Raw genomic sequence first — 21,558 nt, 5'->3', positions numbered from 1 at the left:
AACGGTTACAGATCGGTTCGGCGACGGCGGCGGCGTGTGACGGTGCAGAGTCGGCCTTCTGACATCACCGCCTTACGTCACCCGGCGAGGGTCGCTCCACGCACGTGTACTAGACTGTACAAATACAAAGACATTCCATTATAGCCTCTATTTAACTATCATTAAAGTCTACTAATTCTCATAGGGTTAACTGCTCTTCGCCTTCGCAACATATAATTAAATGTACTGTGCGTATAAATTATGGAAACCGTAGCACTCTATGTAATTCTTTGTTGTATGACCGTCGGCATTCCAAATTGTATGAATTTGTGCGCCGATGCCTTATATCCGTCGCCATCGAAATGAAGGGCTTAAACGTAACAACTGTTTGTTGATAGGCACTTGTGCACCTCCTACACAAAAACGAAGCTTAGTAAAACCACACATCCCTATTGAATCTTGATTAACAAAACGATCATTATGAAGTCTTTGTCTTCAATTTCCTACTTGAAATATGACGAGTAGCGCATTCGAGGACGTCAGGTGAACACATGGTGAACAATAGACTCCGGAAGGACCTATACTAGATGTAACATTAAAATAAAATCACATACGATTTCAAGAACCAGTTTATTATACGAATTAAAATATAATAAGGATACATTATGGCATATAGTTATATGCCAATGTACGAGTATTTACCAATCACCTGTTAACATTTAATTGTAATATAATTTGTATATACTTATATATTTATAGATGTATTTATGTAGTGTTGATTATGTTGCATAGTACCAACTCTCAATTTAAAACGAATGGCCTCAAAGTAAACTTCTTACACAGATTTACTTATTTATTATTTAGATAGATCCCAAATATTCTTCAGTAAGTAATTCGCACAAAGTCAAGGACAATTGGGAGCATGCTGTTTCCTAATATTTAAGTAATGAATCAAAAATTCACGTAACGTCACTACTAAGGTTTGATACATGAATTAACCATAAAATACATATATATATAACGTATTCGCGTGCCGTTGACTTTGATAATATTGTATACCATTTTTTTGTCTACCTAAAGCGTTTAGGTCTCGCGTTTAAAAACGTTTTTTTTAATGATACCAAGTGACAGGACGAACAGTCGTGCGCCTGGTGTTAAGCGACCCGCCAGTCCATAACAATTGCTGTGTCACTCAGAACCTTAAATCGCAAAGATCTAAGGGTCGCTGCCACTGCGCCTTGAGACATACAAATAAGTTGACGAGTCTCATGTGCATGTAATTTCATCAGTACCCTTCAAAATCGAAACACAGTAATGCTCACATACTACTTGGCGACAGAAAAAAGAATGGTGGTAGTATCCACTTCCGTGGATGAATTCTTTCACTAGGAGCTCTACTGCTACTAAATAATTTCTTATACTTATACTGTACCAACCCATATAAGGCACAAATCTAGATATGTCTCCTTTAAAGAGACGATAACGGCATTGTAGCAGTTTAAATGTTTTATTTATATATTATATTTATTTATATCTAATTTTAATAATTAAAGGGAAATATATTAACAATACGTCTTAAACAAAAGATAAGGCATAACCTTTTTTCGTTATAAGTTCATTGATTGATCATTAGTGGGTTCGTAATTTTCCCTCTTTATGATAAAGTACGATACGCATAAGAATGAATTATTACAAGCTGAAACACCTTGTTTTCCTGTAGTTTACAGTACCTACTAAATATAAGAGTAAAAATGTTTTAGCGTATAAACACTATGTTTACTCATTAGTACAGAGTCTAGAGCACGTCAAGTTTTACACTTAAAATTAAAATGCAACTCTATGCCGCTTACGATAACAACGGTCCAAAGTACAAAGTGTCAAGCTTGACGTGCTCTTGACTGTACCTACTAGGGTTGTTGCTTGTGCGGGTTTATTACACTTCAGCGGAAGCTGATACGGATGCTATGTATTAAAAAAAAGACGAAAAATGTACGTTTTTACTGAATCTATTCTCTTTGGTATTGTAATAAAATATTATTTCAATGATTTAGTGACGTTTATGAACAAAAGAATCAATCTGCATGAAAACAATCAATCAGGCTAGCTTAATCGTTTTGGAATTTTATCAAAGGTATAGTTTTAAAAACAACAGCTGAGTTGCTTTTTCGGTTTACAGTCTGTTTCTGGAAGATTTGCAAATTATTCCAGCATGCCTTTTAGGTCATGTCTCAACTCGAACATTCGCAATGAATATCAGCATCGATGAATGCAAATGTTGATGCGGATGCAGATATTTTAATTTATGCAGATTATCCGCGGCTGCAGATGCTGATATTCGCAACAAAGCCCTGGTACCTACACAGGTGCTTACTTAGATATTTGAATTAAGACAGACAAAGGCAACGACAAAGTACTATAAATTACAAGGACATAAACGCTACTGAATAATTCTTAAAATATTGATTTAATGAAATATTGATCATGTATTCTTCAAGACCTTTATACCTGTATGTAATTATTGCAGACAAAGGCTAACCTAGCGAACTGTGAGACTTCGGATCGATGCGATGACCCGAATTCGTCGGTGCCTATGTAAGCCAATCGTTAGGTATTTACCGGATCATCGTTTACGATAAATAATAACGATAAATATTCCAAGAGACTTTAGGTGTTTGACATAAGCGAATAAAAAAGGATTTATTGCTATTTTTTGCAGTTCGTCGATCTAAGCCTGTAAGCTGATGTCAGTCATAAAAAGAATATTTGTTTTTCGCTTCAGTACTGTTGACAATATACTCGTAGTAGAAAATTAATGCAGTACTTGGTTTATATTGTACAGTCAACAGCACATCAAGCTGTACACTTTCGTGCGAATATCGCCTCCAGAGCAAGGGAACAAGATCCAGCAATGTTTGGCTTGATATGCCACTATGTACACTCCTTCGTTTATAACATGTAAACTTTGGTGAAAAAAGTGAATCAACTTCGGCTGGGGTTTGAGAAGCAAACCATGACATCTGCTCAGTATTACATATTATATACAGTGCGAGAAATTCATGTTTAATGGAAATATGTATAACTGAACTATACATACACTCTTAATTGTTGCAGAGCGGAAAATCTGGTCTGTGGCGTGTGTATAGGTACTCAGGTGTGATTACACTTATTTATTAATGGGTGTATACCTAAACAAAGAAACATTTTATTTTATTTTTAATAGTTATTATAGCTAAAATTAAAATGGAATTTACATTTGCATTTCGAAACACAATGACATCACGTCACTTCGTATTGCAAAGTAAACTTTTGCAATACGAAGTGACGTGGTGACGATGACGTTGCAAGTTTACATAACAAAAAGCGCTTGGCATCTTCGTAGGCCCCATACAATAACACAAAAAGCGTTAAGTAAACTTATGTCGAAACACAAATTTGATAGAATATCATTACTCCATTATTTCTATTACCTCTACACGGAAAGGCCGGCTTCTTTACTGCACCGCGATCACAATTCTCTTTCTAGAAATTAATGGAATATCAGTGAACGTAATTTAGGTAATCTCTGAGAATGTCTGGAACATCACGAAATATCCTAGAAAAGGAAGATCAAGAGACTCACTTGGCTTTTTGCATTTGATTCACAAAGACAATCATGCAAGTTTTGAAGTAACTAGCTGGAGCCCGCAACTTCGTCTGCGTAGAATAAATACTCAAGTAGGTAGGTATACTATTTTCATAGTTTTATTGATTTTTCCATGCAAAATTTTCATCCCCTATTTCACCCCTTTAAGATTTATTTTTGTGACAAAAAGTAGCCTATTTCCTTTTCTAGGTCCCACCTATGTCTACTTAAGTATATCAAAACTATCAAAATTGGTTCAGCGGTTTAGGCGTGAAAACGCAACAGACAGAACTTTCGCATTTATAATAGTTTGGTCTATAATTCCAATAATTACAGATCTGGCACTTTCCCAGTTCTTGTTTTTACGATCTATCGATCTGTTAATCATAGTCACCATTCCGGTACGGCAATCTTATGTTTATTCTTTGGCTCGATGAAACCATGATACTAGAGGGGTGCCTATATATTTTTAACGGGCGACCAAAATTCCTCAAATTAATGCTTAGCACGAGAAGATATTCGTTATCTTGTACCAATAATAATTATAGGGTATATTCTAATTAAATTACGTCGGCTCTGTTTTGATGATATTCGTATATTTTTGTGAAAAACTCCACTGGTTTGTTATTAATATTGACTCAAAGATCGAACAAACATAAAAAAATCGTTTGATCCGACTGGACTCGAAGCAGCGTCTGTTGTCTCAACGTGGCTGCCGTTGTTACCTACAGGGGCCTTACTGTATTTTTGTTATCATTGAAACGTAACTAAAACCACAGACAATATAATACTATACTAGTACATAATATGCTCAATCTCGTACAAAGAAATGTCGCACTCGTAACAACTCAGCGTATTCGGACCATTGACCTATCAACAAATTCGAACGCTTATTTTCATTCATGACGCTGATCAATAGATGGTACCAAATACCCGATGCGAATGTAATAATATTTAAAATGGCCAACAGATGGCAATCATTACATTTTTGTCAATGTTTATTGGTCTTGTTTCTTTAGGCGTTGATTATGTTTTATACATTAAACAATAACATGTAAAATCGCAAAGAAGCTGAGTCTGTACTTTTAAAATAAAAATTAACGCTAAAGCGTTACTTGGTTCTATACAATATATATATCTATACAATTTATTGCAAAGTAACAGATAAAATGTATATTAATGAGAAACCTACGATTTGCTATCTTTTCTACGACAATTTAATGTTTTCACCAATTAACATAGTTCATAATTGTAAATGTATTTTAATTAACCATTCCGAAAGTTTTGTTTAAATAGTTTTGCATTTCTTTTTTATATTTTATATTTCGTAATTTAGGTAAGACATACCTAAAATTTTGGAGATTGAATACTTATTTTATCTTACCCAGGTGTCGCCATGCATACGGTTTTATACATATATCATCATCATCATATACAGCCTGACTTCACCCACTGCTGGGTATAGGCCTCCAAGTTTCTGTGCTACTCCCCACGATCCCGTGCTAATCTCATCCATATATATATTGAAGTTAAATTGTATGATTTGATACCGCATGACGAAAACTATTATAAATCAAATTCTTACGCATTAAAGTAAATTTGGGATGGAGCAGTTTTATTTTTATATTAAAAATATTTATCTAAGTAGCTGATTCAAAATACAAACAACCCGAAAAATAATATTGAACCCATCACTTCACCAGATAATATAACTATTTGCTAATAACTGAAAGAATCATTTCGCACCCCATATGGAATAATGACTTAGGTCCAATTAGGAAAGAGGGGGCAAAATGGGGCACTTAACGTTTGAATATAACTGACAATGTTGTGTACATTATAATCCTATTTATTTTAATAAAATTATCTTTGACAATCAATGTTTCATAAACCATAGAAAATGTATCCAAGTACCCTAGTTTATTATTATTTTTATTTTATTATTATATTTTTCTGTAGCGTAAAATATCATAATTATTTCTAAGAAAATTAGCATTTGAACGCCGCATCATCATCTTCATAACGAATAGAACACTAGGCACCCCCTTTGGTACAGAAAAACATTGCTATCATATATGCCTGTATAACTGCTGTGAGGCTTACGGCATGCAGTACAAGCAGCAAAGCCTTCTTTTGAATTTCCAATAACGTCTGCTATCTACGTCATATATATTTTACTCTATTGGAATAATAGCTAAGCAATACACGCCCATCTAATTCGTATAATTCTATCGAGAATATTGACTGTGTTAGCCAAAAAACCAAAACATTTGTTTATATTCTTTTTTAAATTTGATGCCAAAGAAATCCTCCAGGCATTACGGTTTTTTGTGATTCAACTAGTTGTGCGCCTGGTGGTAAGCGACACGTCTCACTATGGGGAAATTGAGTCATTTTCGTTCCATAAATTTCATGATTTTCAAGATAATTATGTGATTTTTTTTGCTTATAATCTTGAATATATTTAAGTGCTTTTTATTGATATAGATTTTGTAGATATACATATATTTTTATTAGTGTTAAAATATATGAACAAAAGGGTGAAACCGTATGTAAAGTTACAGCTGCTTTATAGAAAAAAAAAGCTACGTTTACTAACAAATAAAAAATAAAAACATGCTTAAAGTTATTATAATCAACTAATTTCATTAATTGAAAAGTAATAATTTACTCAGAAGCTCCAAGGCTTCGTTGTCTTATTATAATAGATTTTCTCAGACTTGTTATACAAGGATCCGAAGTGTATAAACTTGTATGTACAATGTCTTCATTAGTGACATTTTCTAGCGAGAGAAGTCTGTAACTTTCAATATCTTGGAACTATCCTTGACTTCTGGGAATATTCCGTGAGTTGTCCAAAAGGGAATATACAGAATAATGACGAATTACACTTTCTCCGTGATTTAAGACTTTATGCACTGAAGATGATGTATAATACCACCTATATTTATTAACGTACAGTTGTGCTATATTGAATGCAAACTGTCCAAATTTCATCGCGTTAAACACAGACCACATAAACTTTCCCGCTTGACATAACTTGAAGTATAACGTAAAATCGCTTTATCTATTCCTCGCTATACCAGTAATTTCTGAAGTTCAATCATCATTAACCCTTTTATACGTCCCACTGCTGGGCACGGGTCTCCTTTCCGACGAGGGTTTAGGCCATAGCCCGCCACGCTGGCCCAATGCGTGAGGGTTGTTAACCATCTCCGACGTGCAGGTTTCATCACGATGTTTTCCTACCAAAGTGCAATGGTAACTTTAAAAAACCAAGTTTATCTCTAAACCTCCTTTGTACATAAGTCTTCTTTTGTTTTTCAAATCTCTATTTTCTGTTGTTGCAGCGAACCATTTTTCGAAGTCTAGATTGTAAGATATACATAAAAATAATTCCATAAATCTAATCCAACAATGCAAAGTAGAAAGGCCATATTGATAAGAAACTTTCATCAACACGTTCGTTTTGTACTTTTTCTGAATTGTTAATCTCTGTAGGTCTTGCCCCATAAATGTACGGACAACGGTACATCTGACTACACATTTTTGTTCGAAAATCGCCTCCAGTGCAACGGAACAAGATACGTCAATGTGTAGCTTGATGTGCTGACGTGCATCACTTGATGAAATTTCTGACAAAAATTGAGCAATTTTCCCACCAATCATTGTTAAAAATAATGTATGCTTGATTTCAACACTTTCACCATGTTTATTGATTAAGGTTGGACCGAGAGTGGTTATCTGACCTTTAATTTCATCAACTGCAATTGCAGTCTCCTCGGGTGTCCCTTTTGAAAAATCAATTGAAATCGGACGGCAAAATCTTATCGATAATGAAGCAGGATTTTCCAACATAATTTCATTTATATTAATATCAAGAGGTTTCAGGAACACAATCGAAGATATAAATATATTTGCGTCGGAAATGAATTCACTCCCTTCAGGCAAGACTTGCTTGTACTCGCTTTGACCACTTGATCCATCAAAACCCCATTTAGAATATAACATTATGTGGGTTGAACCAATTTTGTAAATGCCATTGATTTTCAGAATTCTTGCTGTAATGTGATCCAAAAGATCTTGCAATTATTTTTGCTCTTACGTTATTAATTGCTATGCTTGATTCGGGTGGATAGCACATTCTTTTAGCTTCTTGGATTAATTTGTAAGACATAAATAACAAGCAATTCTTGGACATTAAACAATTTCGTTTTGTGACTTGTTCTGTGAAAGTAATTTTTTTTGTTCTCTCTGAACTGCATTCGTATATTTTAGGAGATCGTTCTCAGTTCTTGGTCAGTGTAGAAGATTCAGATTCCCAAGTAGGACCTTCAAAATTTACGGTGAATATGTCATCTAACCACGCACTACTTTGGCTTAAAAAGCGTTCTTTCTTTCTACCAGATTTTGTGAATCATTGACGAAACGCGAAATTAGTTTTTGTATACTTGCGACAATCGTTGCAATATTTGACTCAGAATATTCGTTAACATTTATTATGTATGTAACTTGTGACAGAAACAACATAATTCGTATCACTTTCAATTAATACGAGACATAGGTCGCGTCTGCTGCAGGAAAATTCACGCATTTTGGAAAGATATTAGTAACAACACTAACAAAGGAAGATGTAATTGTCCTATGCAACTGTGCTATTTTATACAAAATAATGATGTAAAACTTGTGCAAAGTAGATAGATAAAAACTATTTACTGTGCGGTTTGCGATATGTTTTATCATTATGAATTGTATATGAGACCCAAAATGTGGTGGGAAATACAACATATTTTATCTAAATAATAACCACAGTATGTAAAATATAATATAAAAACCAAATTAAGAATATATCAGCCAACAAAGAATTATTCTTCGTTTGCGTTTCTTCTTTCATATATTAACAGATTAACATATGTTGCATATGTAAGGAAACCCTATTTTTTTAGCCCTTTAAATTATATTAGTAATCCTACAAAATAACACCATTTATACACACACTGCATGAAAATTAAAAATAAGCAAAAACTGCATAAATAAATAAAAAAAAAGAAAGAAAGTTTTCGTCAGTCCTAGGGTCGTATTCCAGAACTGTACTCAATGCTCAAGTCAGGATTTGAGCAGACTTGAGTATGATTTCAAGCACTGTAAATACTACCCTAATGGCAAGGACTTGAGTATGATTTTCAGTGCTCACTGCAATACTCAAGTCCTGACTTGAGTATTGAGTGGAGTTCTGGAATACGACCCTTAGCTTCAATTTGAGGTATTTTGTACCCCCGCCGAATGAGAATTTTAGAAATATTTATTTTTGACACGGCTCTTTTACTTAGGCGGTTCCCCACGGTGCGCCTGTCCACAGCATTTGTAGTGCCACTCAGAGTTTTAAATCTAATGGAGACAAAACTAACTGTTTGGGCAGTCTCTATTAATTCTGGCGTCGTCATATAAAATCTTCACTTTCACCTATTACTCGAGATTTTGAGTAAAATCAATAAAATAAGCACAAATTGAAAATTGCAAGCAATTCCCGAGCGCGCGTTTTTCACATGGTTTTATTTTAAATTCTTGATCAGAAAAGGTAAGAGGCCAATATCACTGGCGAACTTACCATTGTTACCATTTTTTTTTATTTTGTGTCGTATCGGTCTGTAGGCCGATATTACACAAACAAATGATATATCGGTCGATATTACTCAAAATTTAAAAAAAGCACATTAGACCAGGAATTTCCATAAACTTTTTCCAACCACGTTTTATTTAGTATGACAGAAATGAGGTACAACTGACTCAAGTTTAGAAGAGTAACAATTCACTTTTCGAGAAGGTGCAGTACTCGTATAATAGAAATTTTGTAAATCAAAGACTTCAACTTTTGGGAAAGTGGTCGCCCAGAGAGATTCCGTCTTCGTGTCCTTTTTCGGATTACGGACCTGCGTAAGTTCGTCCGAGCTCCCGCTCGACTTTGAATTCTGATTTGTTCAATTACAATCCCTGGAAGCCTTGTCCCGACCATTTTTAGGATTTTTTTAAGTTAAGTATATTGAATAATGCTTCGATATCTTCGTGAGTAGTGTTGCTGAGTTTATAATCTAAATTAAATAATACTGAACAAACAAAGAATGTAGAAGCGATGACCTATATTTTAATAACTTATCAAGGCTAGTATATCGATTCAATAGCTTCACTTCGAGTTGTACGATGAATGTACCAGTATTGTAATATTTTATTCAAAATTTTATGCAATTTCGCGAAAAAGCAGTTAGGCCATGTTATTTATCTTAATTTATTTAGGTAATATCTCTAAGAGGCTAGATATGTGAGCGCGTTCCATACAAAAGTAGTTTGATCTTATTTTAGATATTAACTAATCACGCACAGTGACATAATGATTAACACACTGATCTAGAAACTATATCGAGGGCCATGGTTTATCAGATTCCCGATAAATGATATTAAATTAGAATTTACACCAAAATCTCCGGAATTGCTATATCAAAAGATCCTCTCAATTTTATACTTCAACTATCTCCGAGGTCGAACCATGCTGGTCTGACACGCAGAGGTCCCTTGTTCGATTCCTGGACCGGACGAAATATTTGTATGGCCTATATTTATTTCTCTCGTGAATTTGGGTATAATTTGTGTTTGTCTATGTGTATGTCCATCGCACCCGCGATACAGGGGTTTTTTGGGGACTATGTGTGTGTCCGTTATTCATGCTATTGTTAGGACAATAAATTTTATTACTTAAACACATTTAAAAAAATCCGTGACCCTAGGAAAAGTAATATCTTTTCCTAATATTGAACAGTTACACCTACACATGTACACTATTTATGATTGTAATAAATATCATGCCTAAATGGGACAAATATGTTACTGTGGTGAACTTACTTTACTTGATATTGTTGACAACAGCCAGGTACATTAATAGACATCTATCAGGTAATTACCAAGGAAAAGTACATACATCACGTATTTTGAAAAATTTAAATTAAATTATAAATAAAGCAATTAAGTTAATTTATCCGTTTATGTGTGCTAATTTCCAAGCGCTGACGCTATAAACAGGAAAGTCTACGAAACAAATTAGTTCCAATCAGAAAGGGACAAATTGTGTCTGTTGGGCATCGGCATTGTTATGTGGCATCTCGGAAAGTCGGTCATCGACGCATTATCACCATGGCAACCAGCATATCGATCTGCTCCCTGTCTCCACGTACAGAATGGACTCTCGAAAGCAACCTGCTGGCCCGGAATTCCGTGCCAATGTATGAAAAACTATTTGCTTTGCAGTTTCTTTCTTCGATAATCTTGTAATTATACGCAAATCAGTTAAGTGAATTACTAACTTTGTGAGACTTTCTTTTTTTACAGTGGTAAGAAACCTATAAATAATATATAATAATTTAGTGAATATTTTATAATTTAACCACGAAGACTTAAATATTTACAATAAGCACTTCCCCAGAAAACTATCTACTTTAACTGACTAAAGAAAAAATCTCTTAATACTCTTAAGTCAACTTAAAAATATTTTACGTTATCCCACTAAATATATTTCCATAGACAAACATTTCGTACCATTAGAATAGTGTAGGACCTATCAACTTTGTCAATTGAATATTCAACGATATCTAATAGGATTTAATTCAAATCTGTCGTAAACCGATTAACAGGAATGGGCATTTCTGTTAGACTGACCTTATACGAGTATGTAGATGGGTAGACCCTTAGTCGTGTCGTGTACATATCAACGATCAATACAACACACACCTAATAGAAAAGACGATAAAATAAAACCTTGGGATTTCTTGTCGTCATTTGAAATACTTAATTTACTTTATCGCCACCAGGTAGGTAGGTGTTTAATTACCTATATATTTGTTGAAAGATACACCATCAATTTAACACAAAACAATCTTAGACAATTGTACACATTACGTTCACCATTCAAGGTGCCAAGTCGCTACAGCACTAACGATGTTAACGTAGTCGAAAGTGTTTCTTTAAAAGGTAGGCTAGATAAAGGCATCCGCTTTATCTTTGCAATCGTCATTAATAAATGCCAGATTCTGTTGCTGCTGAATCCGTATGAATACGTCAAGATCATGACTCTGGCTTTTCCAGAGTCTGTCTCGACGTCGTCGCCTCGTCGGTCTTTGGTAGGTATTGTACCTCCACGAAAGTCGCTGCTAAGGAGAGAAAATTTAAGTGTTGCTATATAACAAAAGTGTTAGTAGTCACATGTAGAAATAAATACTGTAGCGTATGGCTAGTTATTTATTTAGAGACTAACCGCCATGTGATAGCAAAAGACAGTGAGAGGATTGATACGCGTACTACGAGTAGAAGTTGGTCACTTACAGGTCCTTCGTGGATTACCAAAACGTAGAGTGTTTGTCCATCACTGGACAGGTAATTGTTCCCGAAACTGTATGATGTAGAAACTTGACATTAGTACCAAAGGTAAAAAAAATTGTGGCCCAATCAAAGTGGTGTAGTATCAAAGAGTAAACCGTGGATAAACGTTTTACTGGGTAACATACAAAATAAATTATTAATAATTGTTCTATATTTAAAGCTAATACGAACGCGAGTACTTGTGTGAATATAACAAATATGTACCTACCTTACATATTTGTTACATTTAGAAGATTAGCACTAAAATTCGGTGATTATATGGAACTCGATAAATTCTGAAATATTTTCCGTAACGTGTAGATTTAATGAAAATTATCTCGAAATATTAATCTATGGCATCTACCTATTTGAACATTTAATTTTATATAATCAAACAAAATTTCTAGCAAGCAATGAGATGTCTACCGAAATTGTCTGGTTTTTTAGACTGCAGAACGTTATGAAATCCATGCATATAACACAAAGATCAATTTTGTACGATGTAGATACCACCAAATGTTGTTCATTGATTTCTTAACGAAGGAATAGGTAATCCATGTCAAGGTGAGTTAGGTAAGTAACAAACATAGTCGCACTAACGGATGCTATATTACATCCAATCTAGATATTGTACGTGAAGTGTCAACCTAAATAATAGTACTTAAAGCTTTACATTAGAAAAGTGACAATATTCGCATAATTGATAGAATTCAGATGGAGTTTTATTTGCCAGGCACAAAAAATACGTACTTCTGCACAAAAAGGTAATTTACCTACACCCTTTCTACTTAGTTTGTATTACTTATAGTTCAAAGCTAACAGTTGCTTGTAAGAGTTAAGTACGCGTCTACCAACTTTTTTCGTCGTATTTTACAATACTGTATCAATTTGGACATAAGACCCTGGACGGACATGACGAAATGGGTTCCGCTTTTCTTTTTTTTTTTTTTTTATTTATTTATTTAAACAATAATACAGTTTTACTATAAATTAATATTTCGCCAAACTGGTTAACAGTTTATGGGCGAAAATAAATGCACTCATTTTACACAACTGTACGTACAAACTAATATTAGTACCTACCTACCTTACATTTAAACTACACACACACATACACACATCTTCATGCAAGCAAAACAAAGCCAGGTAACCCTGTTTCAAGAGACCTGATTATCGTAAGTTTGTAATAGCCAATCTTTTAACTTCTTTTTAAATGTAAAAATGCTTGGACATTGCTCTTCCATATCCAAGTCATTAAATATTCTTGGCACCAGATAGCCGCGAGTTCTACTCCCATAGTAGTTGCGTGCACTGGGTTCCTCAAACTGTTTACGAACTGTGGTTCTTAAGTTACGGCTTAATATTTTAGGTTTTAATAAATTGTTATCTGTGTTAAATTGTTCGACTGCTAAAAGATACTTAATTTTTTCGTGAATTGGCAAAATGCTACACTTCATGAACAGCTTGTTATAATTTTTATTCACGCTGTTTTTTACATGTTTACTTACTAATAACTTTATAAACCTTACTTGTAAATTATGTACCTCATCAATGTACGAGCGAAACGTACGCCCATATGCAACCAAACCATAACTGAGCACAGCATCTGCCAATGCACAGTACATCATACGCAACGTCGTCCTTTCCAGCACATTACTAAGGTTAATGAACTTGTATAACATGGATCTTAACTTATTGCAAACTGTTACAATATGCAGTTTCCAGCCAAATTTACAGTCTATGGTTAATCCTAGATATCTATAGCTACTTACAAATTCAATGACTTGACAGTTATTACAACCAGTACTATCTGTATGCATACATTCATAGGAATGGCCCAATATTTTAATATCAATACCTTTTTTTAGATATGGAGATTGTAGAAGCATACATTTTGTTTTCTCTAGATTTAAAATTATTCCGTTGTCGTGCGACCATTTAATTACATTATTAAAATCTTCTTGAATTGCATGCTCTATATTCGCCATGGTTTTGTCAGCATACAACAAGCATGTGTCATCCGCATACATGTAAACTGTACAATGTTTTATTACATTTACCATACTATTTACATGCATGATGTATCCAACAGGGCCAAACACTGAACCAGTAGGCACACCGGATGTTACGTTAGCTTCTCTTCCTATGGTTTTATTTATCATTGTACACAATGTTCTATTTTGTAAATAGCTTTTCAACCACGTATTAACTGGACCACGAACCCCACACTCATGCATAGCGGTGAGTAGGAGTCCGTGATCCAGCGTGTCGAAAGCTTTTTTAAAATCTATAAACAGGAGAACCACATATTTTTTATCGTTCAAACTCTCATTTACATCATCGCTAAATTTACTTAAAGCCGTACACGTACTACGAGACTTTCTAAAACCGTGCTGAGCTTCATAAATAATGTTATTTTTATCTAAAAATTCACTAATTTTTTTAATAATTAGTTTCTCAACTATTTTATTTATGGTTGACAAAATAGCAATGGGTCTGTAGTTAGAGTAATTAAGATGGTCCCCCTGCTTATAAATTGGACGTATTATAGCCTTTTTTAGCCTATCTGGATACGTTCCTTGCTCAATGCACATATTTATAAACTTTGCCAAGATCGGACTTATATTATGATTTACTTGTTTTAGATCCCGTGATCTTATCCCATCTAATCCTGGAGATTTTGTGTTACTTAATTTATCTATTGTATACTTTACCTCCCCAGGTGTTATTTTACTTAAATAGAAAGTAACATTACTCGGTTTCACATATGTTTCGCGTTTTAAGAAGGTTTTATTACATTTATGTTTTATTTTATTTATCTCATCTGTAAACGTCATAGCAAAGTTTGTACATACGTCATCCAAACTATTATTTTTTCCCAAATATTTCATTACAACTTCATCTAGATTCATTGATTCTTTTCCTAACCAACTGTTAATTATACCCCAAATTTTTCTAAAGTCCCCTTCACAATTTTTTAACTCACTTTGTCTAAATTTATTTTTTGCCTTATTTATTTCTTTATTTGTCTTGTTCCTACACCGCGTATATTCTAATCTAAATGTCATATTTTTTGGGCTATTCTTCCATATTCTAAACAACTCATCCCTTCTCTCAATCATTCTTTTAATATTTTTTATTTATCCAAGGTTTCACCGGTCTCCTTAGTCTATCTTTTACAATTATTCTTGCTTTTTCATAAATATTCCCAAAGACGCAACACAAATTTTCATAAATCATAAGTGGACAATTTAACTTCATCATTTCTGTCCAAATAATGTTATCCAACTCCTTAACTATTAGTTTATTATTATAACTATTTCCTAACTTACTAGTGTTTAACGAATATGCTTTGTTTACCTCTTGCGTTAATGACACACCTACTAAGTAATGATCCGATAGTTTGCACAACAACATATGCGCAGAAAGCCGGCGGTCGCTGCGCGTGCGCACCCACACATGGTCGATGCACGACGACACAGGCCGCCCGGCCAATATCTCCTCGCGCGTGCACTCATTGATAACGTTCTGCAATCCCCATTCACACAACTCATTTTTGTATTTTTCAACAATAGCGCAGTTTTCTAAAATATTTATGTTCGTATCTCCAGCAATTATCACATCCTGTTTCTTCGGGATGGATTTCAAAAGATCAACTAATTTATTTATAAAACACAATTTCATTGTGTTTGGAGGTCTATACACTGTTATAATATGAATGACTGAGTTCGAAGTCTTCAACTGGCTATGAAGAATTTCAACAGCATGACTTTCTACGACGGTAGTTTCTAAGCGTAGATAATCTTTGGAGTACACCAACAAACCACCTCCTCTACGTTTTTTTCGTGTCTTTGCATACATATTATAACCTTTAATACAATATAAGGCTAATTCTTCTTCCTTAATATTTATTTCACTCAATAAAATTAAATCCAGGCTGTAGTTACTTTGATGCAATAAAACTAATAACTCACCGTAATTTTTTCTCAATGATCTAATATTTAAGTGCATTACTTTTAGCTCATTTGTTTTGGCCTTGAGGTACGTACTCCACTCCCCCATATCAGTAAATTTCTTTAAGTCTATGTTGTCATCAATAATTTCTAATGGGTCACTATCCATTAAAATACATAATAGAAATCACGCCGTGTAAACGCGCACAGTAGAAGCGTGCGTCTTTATTTGTTTTTTTCGTTGCTACCGGAGCATAGATTGTTTATGTCCGTATCAGAATGAATATTACGAATCCTTGAATTTTCGTCCTTCTTAACCAACACTTTAAGGTTCTGTATCCAAATGAATTTATACTTATCCTTAAGCATGTTTTTAGCATTCCAAAATAGTTGTCGCAGTTGCCGAGTAAGACTTTCATTGATAAAAATACGCTTGGTGCTATTGTTGTTTAGTGCATCGCTGTTTGTTAACAGTACTTTACGCTGCCTTATCCACTCGTCTCTCGCTGCCTTTGTGCGCAATGCGACAACAATCGGCCGGGGCCGTCCTTCTTTTTTCTTTTCGCGTCCTACCCGCTTTACTTCTTCTATATTATTTTCATTTAAATTTAACTTTTTTGCAATATTTTTCACAATACTAATCGTGTTTTCATTCTCAATTTCTTCCACACACGCAATTTCTATACTTTTTTCTACATCTTTTTGCTCTAATTGCGATATTCTTTCTTCTAGTGACTCGCTGTATTTTTGTAGATAGATGTTTTTATTTTCCAAAGCTGTGATTTTTTTCTCTGCACTATCTTTGAATTGCAGCATCATCTGATACTGTTCAGCGTAGAAATCAACAGTATCAGTCAATTCCTCTAACTTTTTTTTTGTGTAAGGTACATTATTTCCAGTTTTTGGTTAATTTCAGATAGGATTGTTTCGACCGTAGCCTTCTTTAAATCTAAGTTAATTTTGGGTACCTCTGAGCTGGTGCTGGCTGCGCTGCTAGTATTCTTCAAACATGTTTCGCAATTCCAGTTCCCTTGGGATGGATTATAATTCACCACACATTTTTTATGGAACATAGCATCGCAAGGCCCACTGCACTTTATCACATCCTCTTTTTTTGTTGACACATACTGCTTACATTTTCTACAGTTAGCCATTTCTGTTATTTTTAAACTATCTCTTTATAATCGCAAGACACAAGCAAAGTTATGTAATTCGTTATTGTAGTAAGTAAGCTACACACGTCCGATCGCAGAGCGCGCGCACGACCGACTTATTTCACTTAACCTTAAAAAATCGTGAAACTCAGCCATCTATCTACTCAACGTTGAACCATGAAAACAACTACTTCATTATGTATACGAGTTAGCAGAAGCGTTCCAGAGATGTCGCTTCACAGTATAAATTTACATGAAAAGATATTCCGGGTATTGAATAGATGGCGCTGCATGTTGTTATAATCACAGATAATAATACAATACTATGTTATAATAGTCCGAACCACATTCGGATGCTCCGAGCAAAACCTTTAGACAAAATTTTACATGTGAGCCATAAAACAAACGATTTTCATTTTAAAGTATAAAAGTAATAATAGTATTAGGTAGGAAACCAATCAACGAATATATTGATGTCACAAAAATTATCACTACCCCTTACTATCTTTGACTATTTATGTGAACCTACATACATAAGTAACGTAGTGTAGCCGCCGGAAACAAACTTCTTTATGAGCATGTGCCAGGTATTTGATTTAGTTATTACACAAGAAAATGTTGAATAAAACTTGATTTTGTTCGAGTAATTAAATTAATACAACGACTTACGAATTACAGTGTCATTAAAGTTATTGTCCCAAGTAAATAGTATACAGGATTAACCGACTAACTCACGACTTTATTTAGCGTAATTAGATCTAAGCTAGGTGTTGTGGTTCTCGAGACTGAGAAATGGTGCCGCTGGAATAAGCTTATTCCAGCTTGAACAGTAAAACACCAGTATAACTTTTGAACGGCGCGGCGGACCGGTTAAATCTAGTTTTTTGCGATTAGAAGCGACTAAGTAGCGACTTTTTTCTGGCTAGTCAAATTCAAAAACTCGACCATGGTCACGCTGGAATAAGGCACGCATTTTGCACTCTCTCCCAAAACGTGGTTCAGCTGTGCCCTGATAATGCCAACACCTCTTAAATGAAATGTAGTCTTGTGAACAAGTTGTTATTTTAGATACCTATTTTAGATTCTCGCCTTTCCTATGGCCTAGAAGATTAATTTAGAATTTCATTTATTTTGGATATGTATTTTAGACTCTCGCTTGTAACATGGCCTAAATGATTTTTATTATTTATTAATATTATTGCAATTACAACAAGGCGAGTCAACCTTTTTTTTTTCACGCCAACTGAAAATTTCCTGATTTGGTTGGATTAAAAATTTACAGCCGATCTAAAACTACCAGCTCCTAAATTATAATATGTACCCAATAAAGTTCTTGTTATCCCATAGTACAAGTTTCGAATTTTAGCAAACTTTTAAGGTAACAATTTATATGTTTTTGTAAAGGAAATAAAATACCTATATGTTATAGAAAAAAAGAAAACAGGTTATATTTTATTGAGTAAATTGCTTATTATTTAAAGTACAATTTTAAAAATCAGAAAAAGTGTCCAGCAACAATCTTTCAAACCACTTAAGTCCATCAGTTGCATGAGTTTCATCAATTGTTTCTATATTTGTATAACTGAGTAGCCAAAGCACAATATTTATCAACCATTGTAAAAATGTATATGCATGTTTCAGCTCCATGTCTTTGGTTGTGGCCCTTTTGATCACGTCCGATACTGTCCTGTATATGATAGACTGTCGTGTCGCCGGCTTACAAATAGCCAAGTGGTCAAGCGGCAGCCGATAAAAAACGCCGCGGCCTACATCGGCTGAACTAGCTTCCACAAAATGCACTGGAACTTTAAATGCTGTGATCAAAGTAGGTAAAGTTTCAGCAAAACTAATTGTTTCCCAGTCATACAAATCAGCAAATGTTATAAAATTATGCTGCAACTCTAATAATACTGGTGAATTCTCTTCTAATTGCCTGACATCATTTGAAGGCCAGAGAATAGCTGCAGCAGGACGAGGCATTTTAGCTAAAGAGCTGCCAGTATGGGGAGTACTGAAGAACAAAATCGCTTTTGTATTATCACATATTTTTTTATTCTCTTCTTCAGAAGACTGTGCCGCTTCTATAAGTATTTGTTTGACTATTAACCCACCCATTGAATGAGCCAACCACACAATTGGTGTGTCTTTTCTTCCTACACCAGCAGCCTTCAACTGGGGTCCAAGCTCCAAGGCTTTACTGGCTATTTCTGCTGACTGCTGAGGACAGCGCTCCAGCCATTCAGACAGACAGCTCCAATAGTTTACTCCTAAGATTCGTAAATTTTCACAGTCTTGTGGTAGCCATTCTTTTGGCCAGCAATGAGTGTGGTGACAATTGTCATGGGCTTCTTCTGTTAATGCTTGTAACTTTCTATCTGTTGCATATTCCATATTAGTAAAGTCCCTTTTTGCTTCTAAAGGTATATCATGTAGAACTACTTCATAGTCTGCTAATATTGTTTGTTCTTCCAACACCTTCAAATCTTCAATTACTTGTTTCAATTCTGGATCCAAATAAGGTGTTGAATCTTCACAGGGGTCACAATCATTTTCTGATATTGTGACCTCTATTATACCAATAGGTTCAGCACATTTCTTGTCCCTTTGCCTCCATGTAACAAATACCCCCCCTCTAAGGCCATGAACCAAGAGAGTGTCGCATTTATGCGTAGTTTTTGTTCTGTACAAGGGGTGTAACAAGTATAGTCCTGGTTTATAACTAAACTCTCCTGACAAATTGGCTAAGCATACTGCAGCTGAACTTGCTAGGCGAATATCATTTGACCTCAATAGCCTTGACAATTCTCTTATAAGTCCACTTTGGAAGAAATCTTTGAGCAAAATTTTGTATACTGTTAAAACAGTGAGAATCCTAAGAACAGCATAATCCAAATCACTATCATTTTGGTTTCTCAGCATTAACTCTGCAAGTTTTGGCAGTAAACCCATTTTAATTAACCTAACACTAGATTCATCTTCCTGATAAGTATTACCATAATAAAGACTGATATGATGATGCAGTGCATCAAGACACAATATGCAAAGATCACGTTCACTGATACTGTCTGGTTTAGCTGGCACATGTTCTGCATCCATAGCTTGTTCCTGGACATTGGCAAAATGTTTTGCAAGAAAATGTTGAATGCAACTGTGGGGATTTATTGAGTCCACAGCGCTAATCATGTCCCGGAATGTGAAAGACATTAATGTTGGATGGGCAGCAGCTCTTCTTACATGCAGTGGAGGAGGCAAGAAATACCGCAAGTCAGCGCCTCTGGTCCTTGCGAGAAGCACGGCGGTCTTCATGTCCATTGCTTGAGCCAATTTCAGGCAATCCCAATGCTTATTATTTTTAAATGACGCTAGTTTTTCCAATGCGATATTTCGTTGCTCGTAATTTCCATGTCGACACAACCACAACAACCTCCACGCCAACGAGTGTTTTAGACTCTTCCAAAGACGAAAAAAGCCCGACTGTTTGGTTTCTCTATCCTGCTCGATTCTTAAAGCAACACTGTACGAGGGGTCGTCTATGTAAATATATTCCGGAGTGTGTTTCTTCTGCAAGTCGAGAACGTTATGATTCACAATACTACTCAAAGCCTTATACGTAGTCCTGATATGATAAAAGACAAACAATCCTCCTGTACCACTTATTGTAGCTATTTTCAAGATTTTCAGCAAACGTTTCAGTCTATCTTGCATATTTTACAAATTATAATAATTAGTATTTTGAGGTTATGTCCTTAAAAACAAACTGGATGTCATTGTCGTCGGATGCTGTCAATCACATTATTTTTTTTTTAATTTATTAAGGCTTTGGGGAGTCGCTCTGGACCCTTTGGAGGGAAAAGTGTCGTTTTTATTTTGACTTTCAATTATTTTGTGAATCTAGTTTAAAGTGGAATAGGATAGTGCTATTGTGCCTTAATCGAAGATTAAAACGCGAAATTATACGAATCTTGAACTGAAATACCCGTATCGGCCCGTTTTAAGGAATCCCGAATCAATCCAAGCACGCCGCCTCAAATTGCCTATCCTCTTTGTGGCGGCCATATTTACAGAAATATAATAAAACGTTTTTTAATTTATTAAGGCTTTGGCAAAGCCATCAGCCTAAACATGAAGTTTAATTATGTTTCTGTAAATATGGCCGCCACGAAGAGGATAGGCAATTTGAGGCGGCGTGTTTGGATTGACTCGGGATTCCTTAAAACGGGCCGATACGGGTATTTTAGTTCGAGATTCGTATAATTTCGCGTTTTAATCTTCGATTAAGGCACAATAGCACTATCCTATTCCACTTTTAACTAGATTTCACAAAATAATTGAAAGTCAAAATAAAAACGACACTTTTCTCTCCAAAAAGTCCAGAGCGAATCTCAATCACATTACATTTTTTTTAATTATTGCTGGCCATGGAAACAAAGTCCTTCAGCCGAAAACA

The 21,558-nt window shown here is 34.8% G+C and overlaps 1 protein-coding gene across 1 annotated transcript; it reads right to left on the bottom strand.

The window, feature by feature from the left end:
- Window positions 1-18,558: 18,558 nt before the first annotated feature.
- Window positions 18,559-20,886, bottom strand: LOC113226784 (protein SERAC1). Its single transcript, XM_026459532.1, has one exon. The coding sequence runs from the start codon at window positions 20,814-20,816 to the stop codon at window positions 18,600-18,602; it is 2,217 nt and encodes a 738-aa protein (XP_026315317.1). The 5' UTR covers window positions 20,817-20,886; the 3' UTR covers window positions 18,559-18,599.
- Between the last annotated feature and the right edge of the window lie 672 nt (window positions 20,887-21,558).

The sequence above is a fragment of the Hyposmocoma kahamanoa genome, unplaced genomic scaffold (assembly GCF_003589595.1).
Source record: "Hyposmocoma kahamanoa isolate Upper Pololo Valley unplaced genomic scaffold, ASM358959v1 100021, whole genome shotgun sequence".
Lineage (NCBI taxonomy): Eukaryota > Metazoa > Arthropoda > Insecta > Lepidoptera > Cosmopterigidae > Hyposmocoma > Hyposmocoma kahamanoa.
Note: the sequence above shows the minus strand (reverse complement) of the source record. Positions and strands in the feature narration are given on the sequence as shown.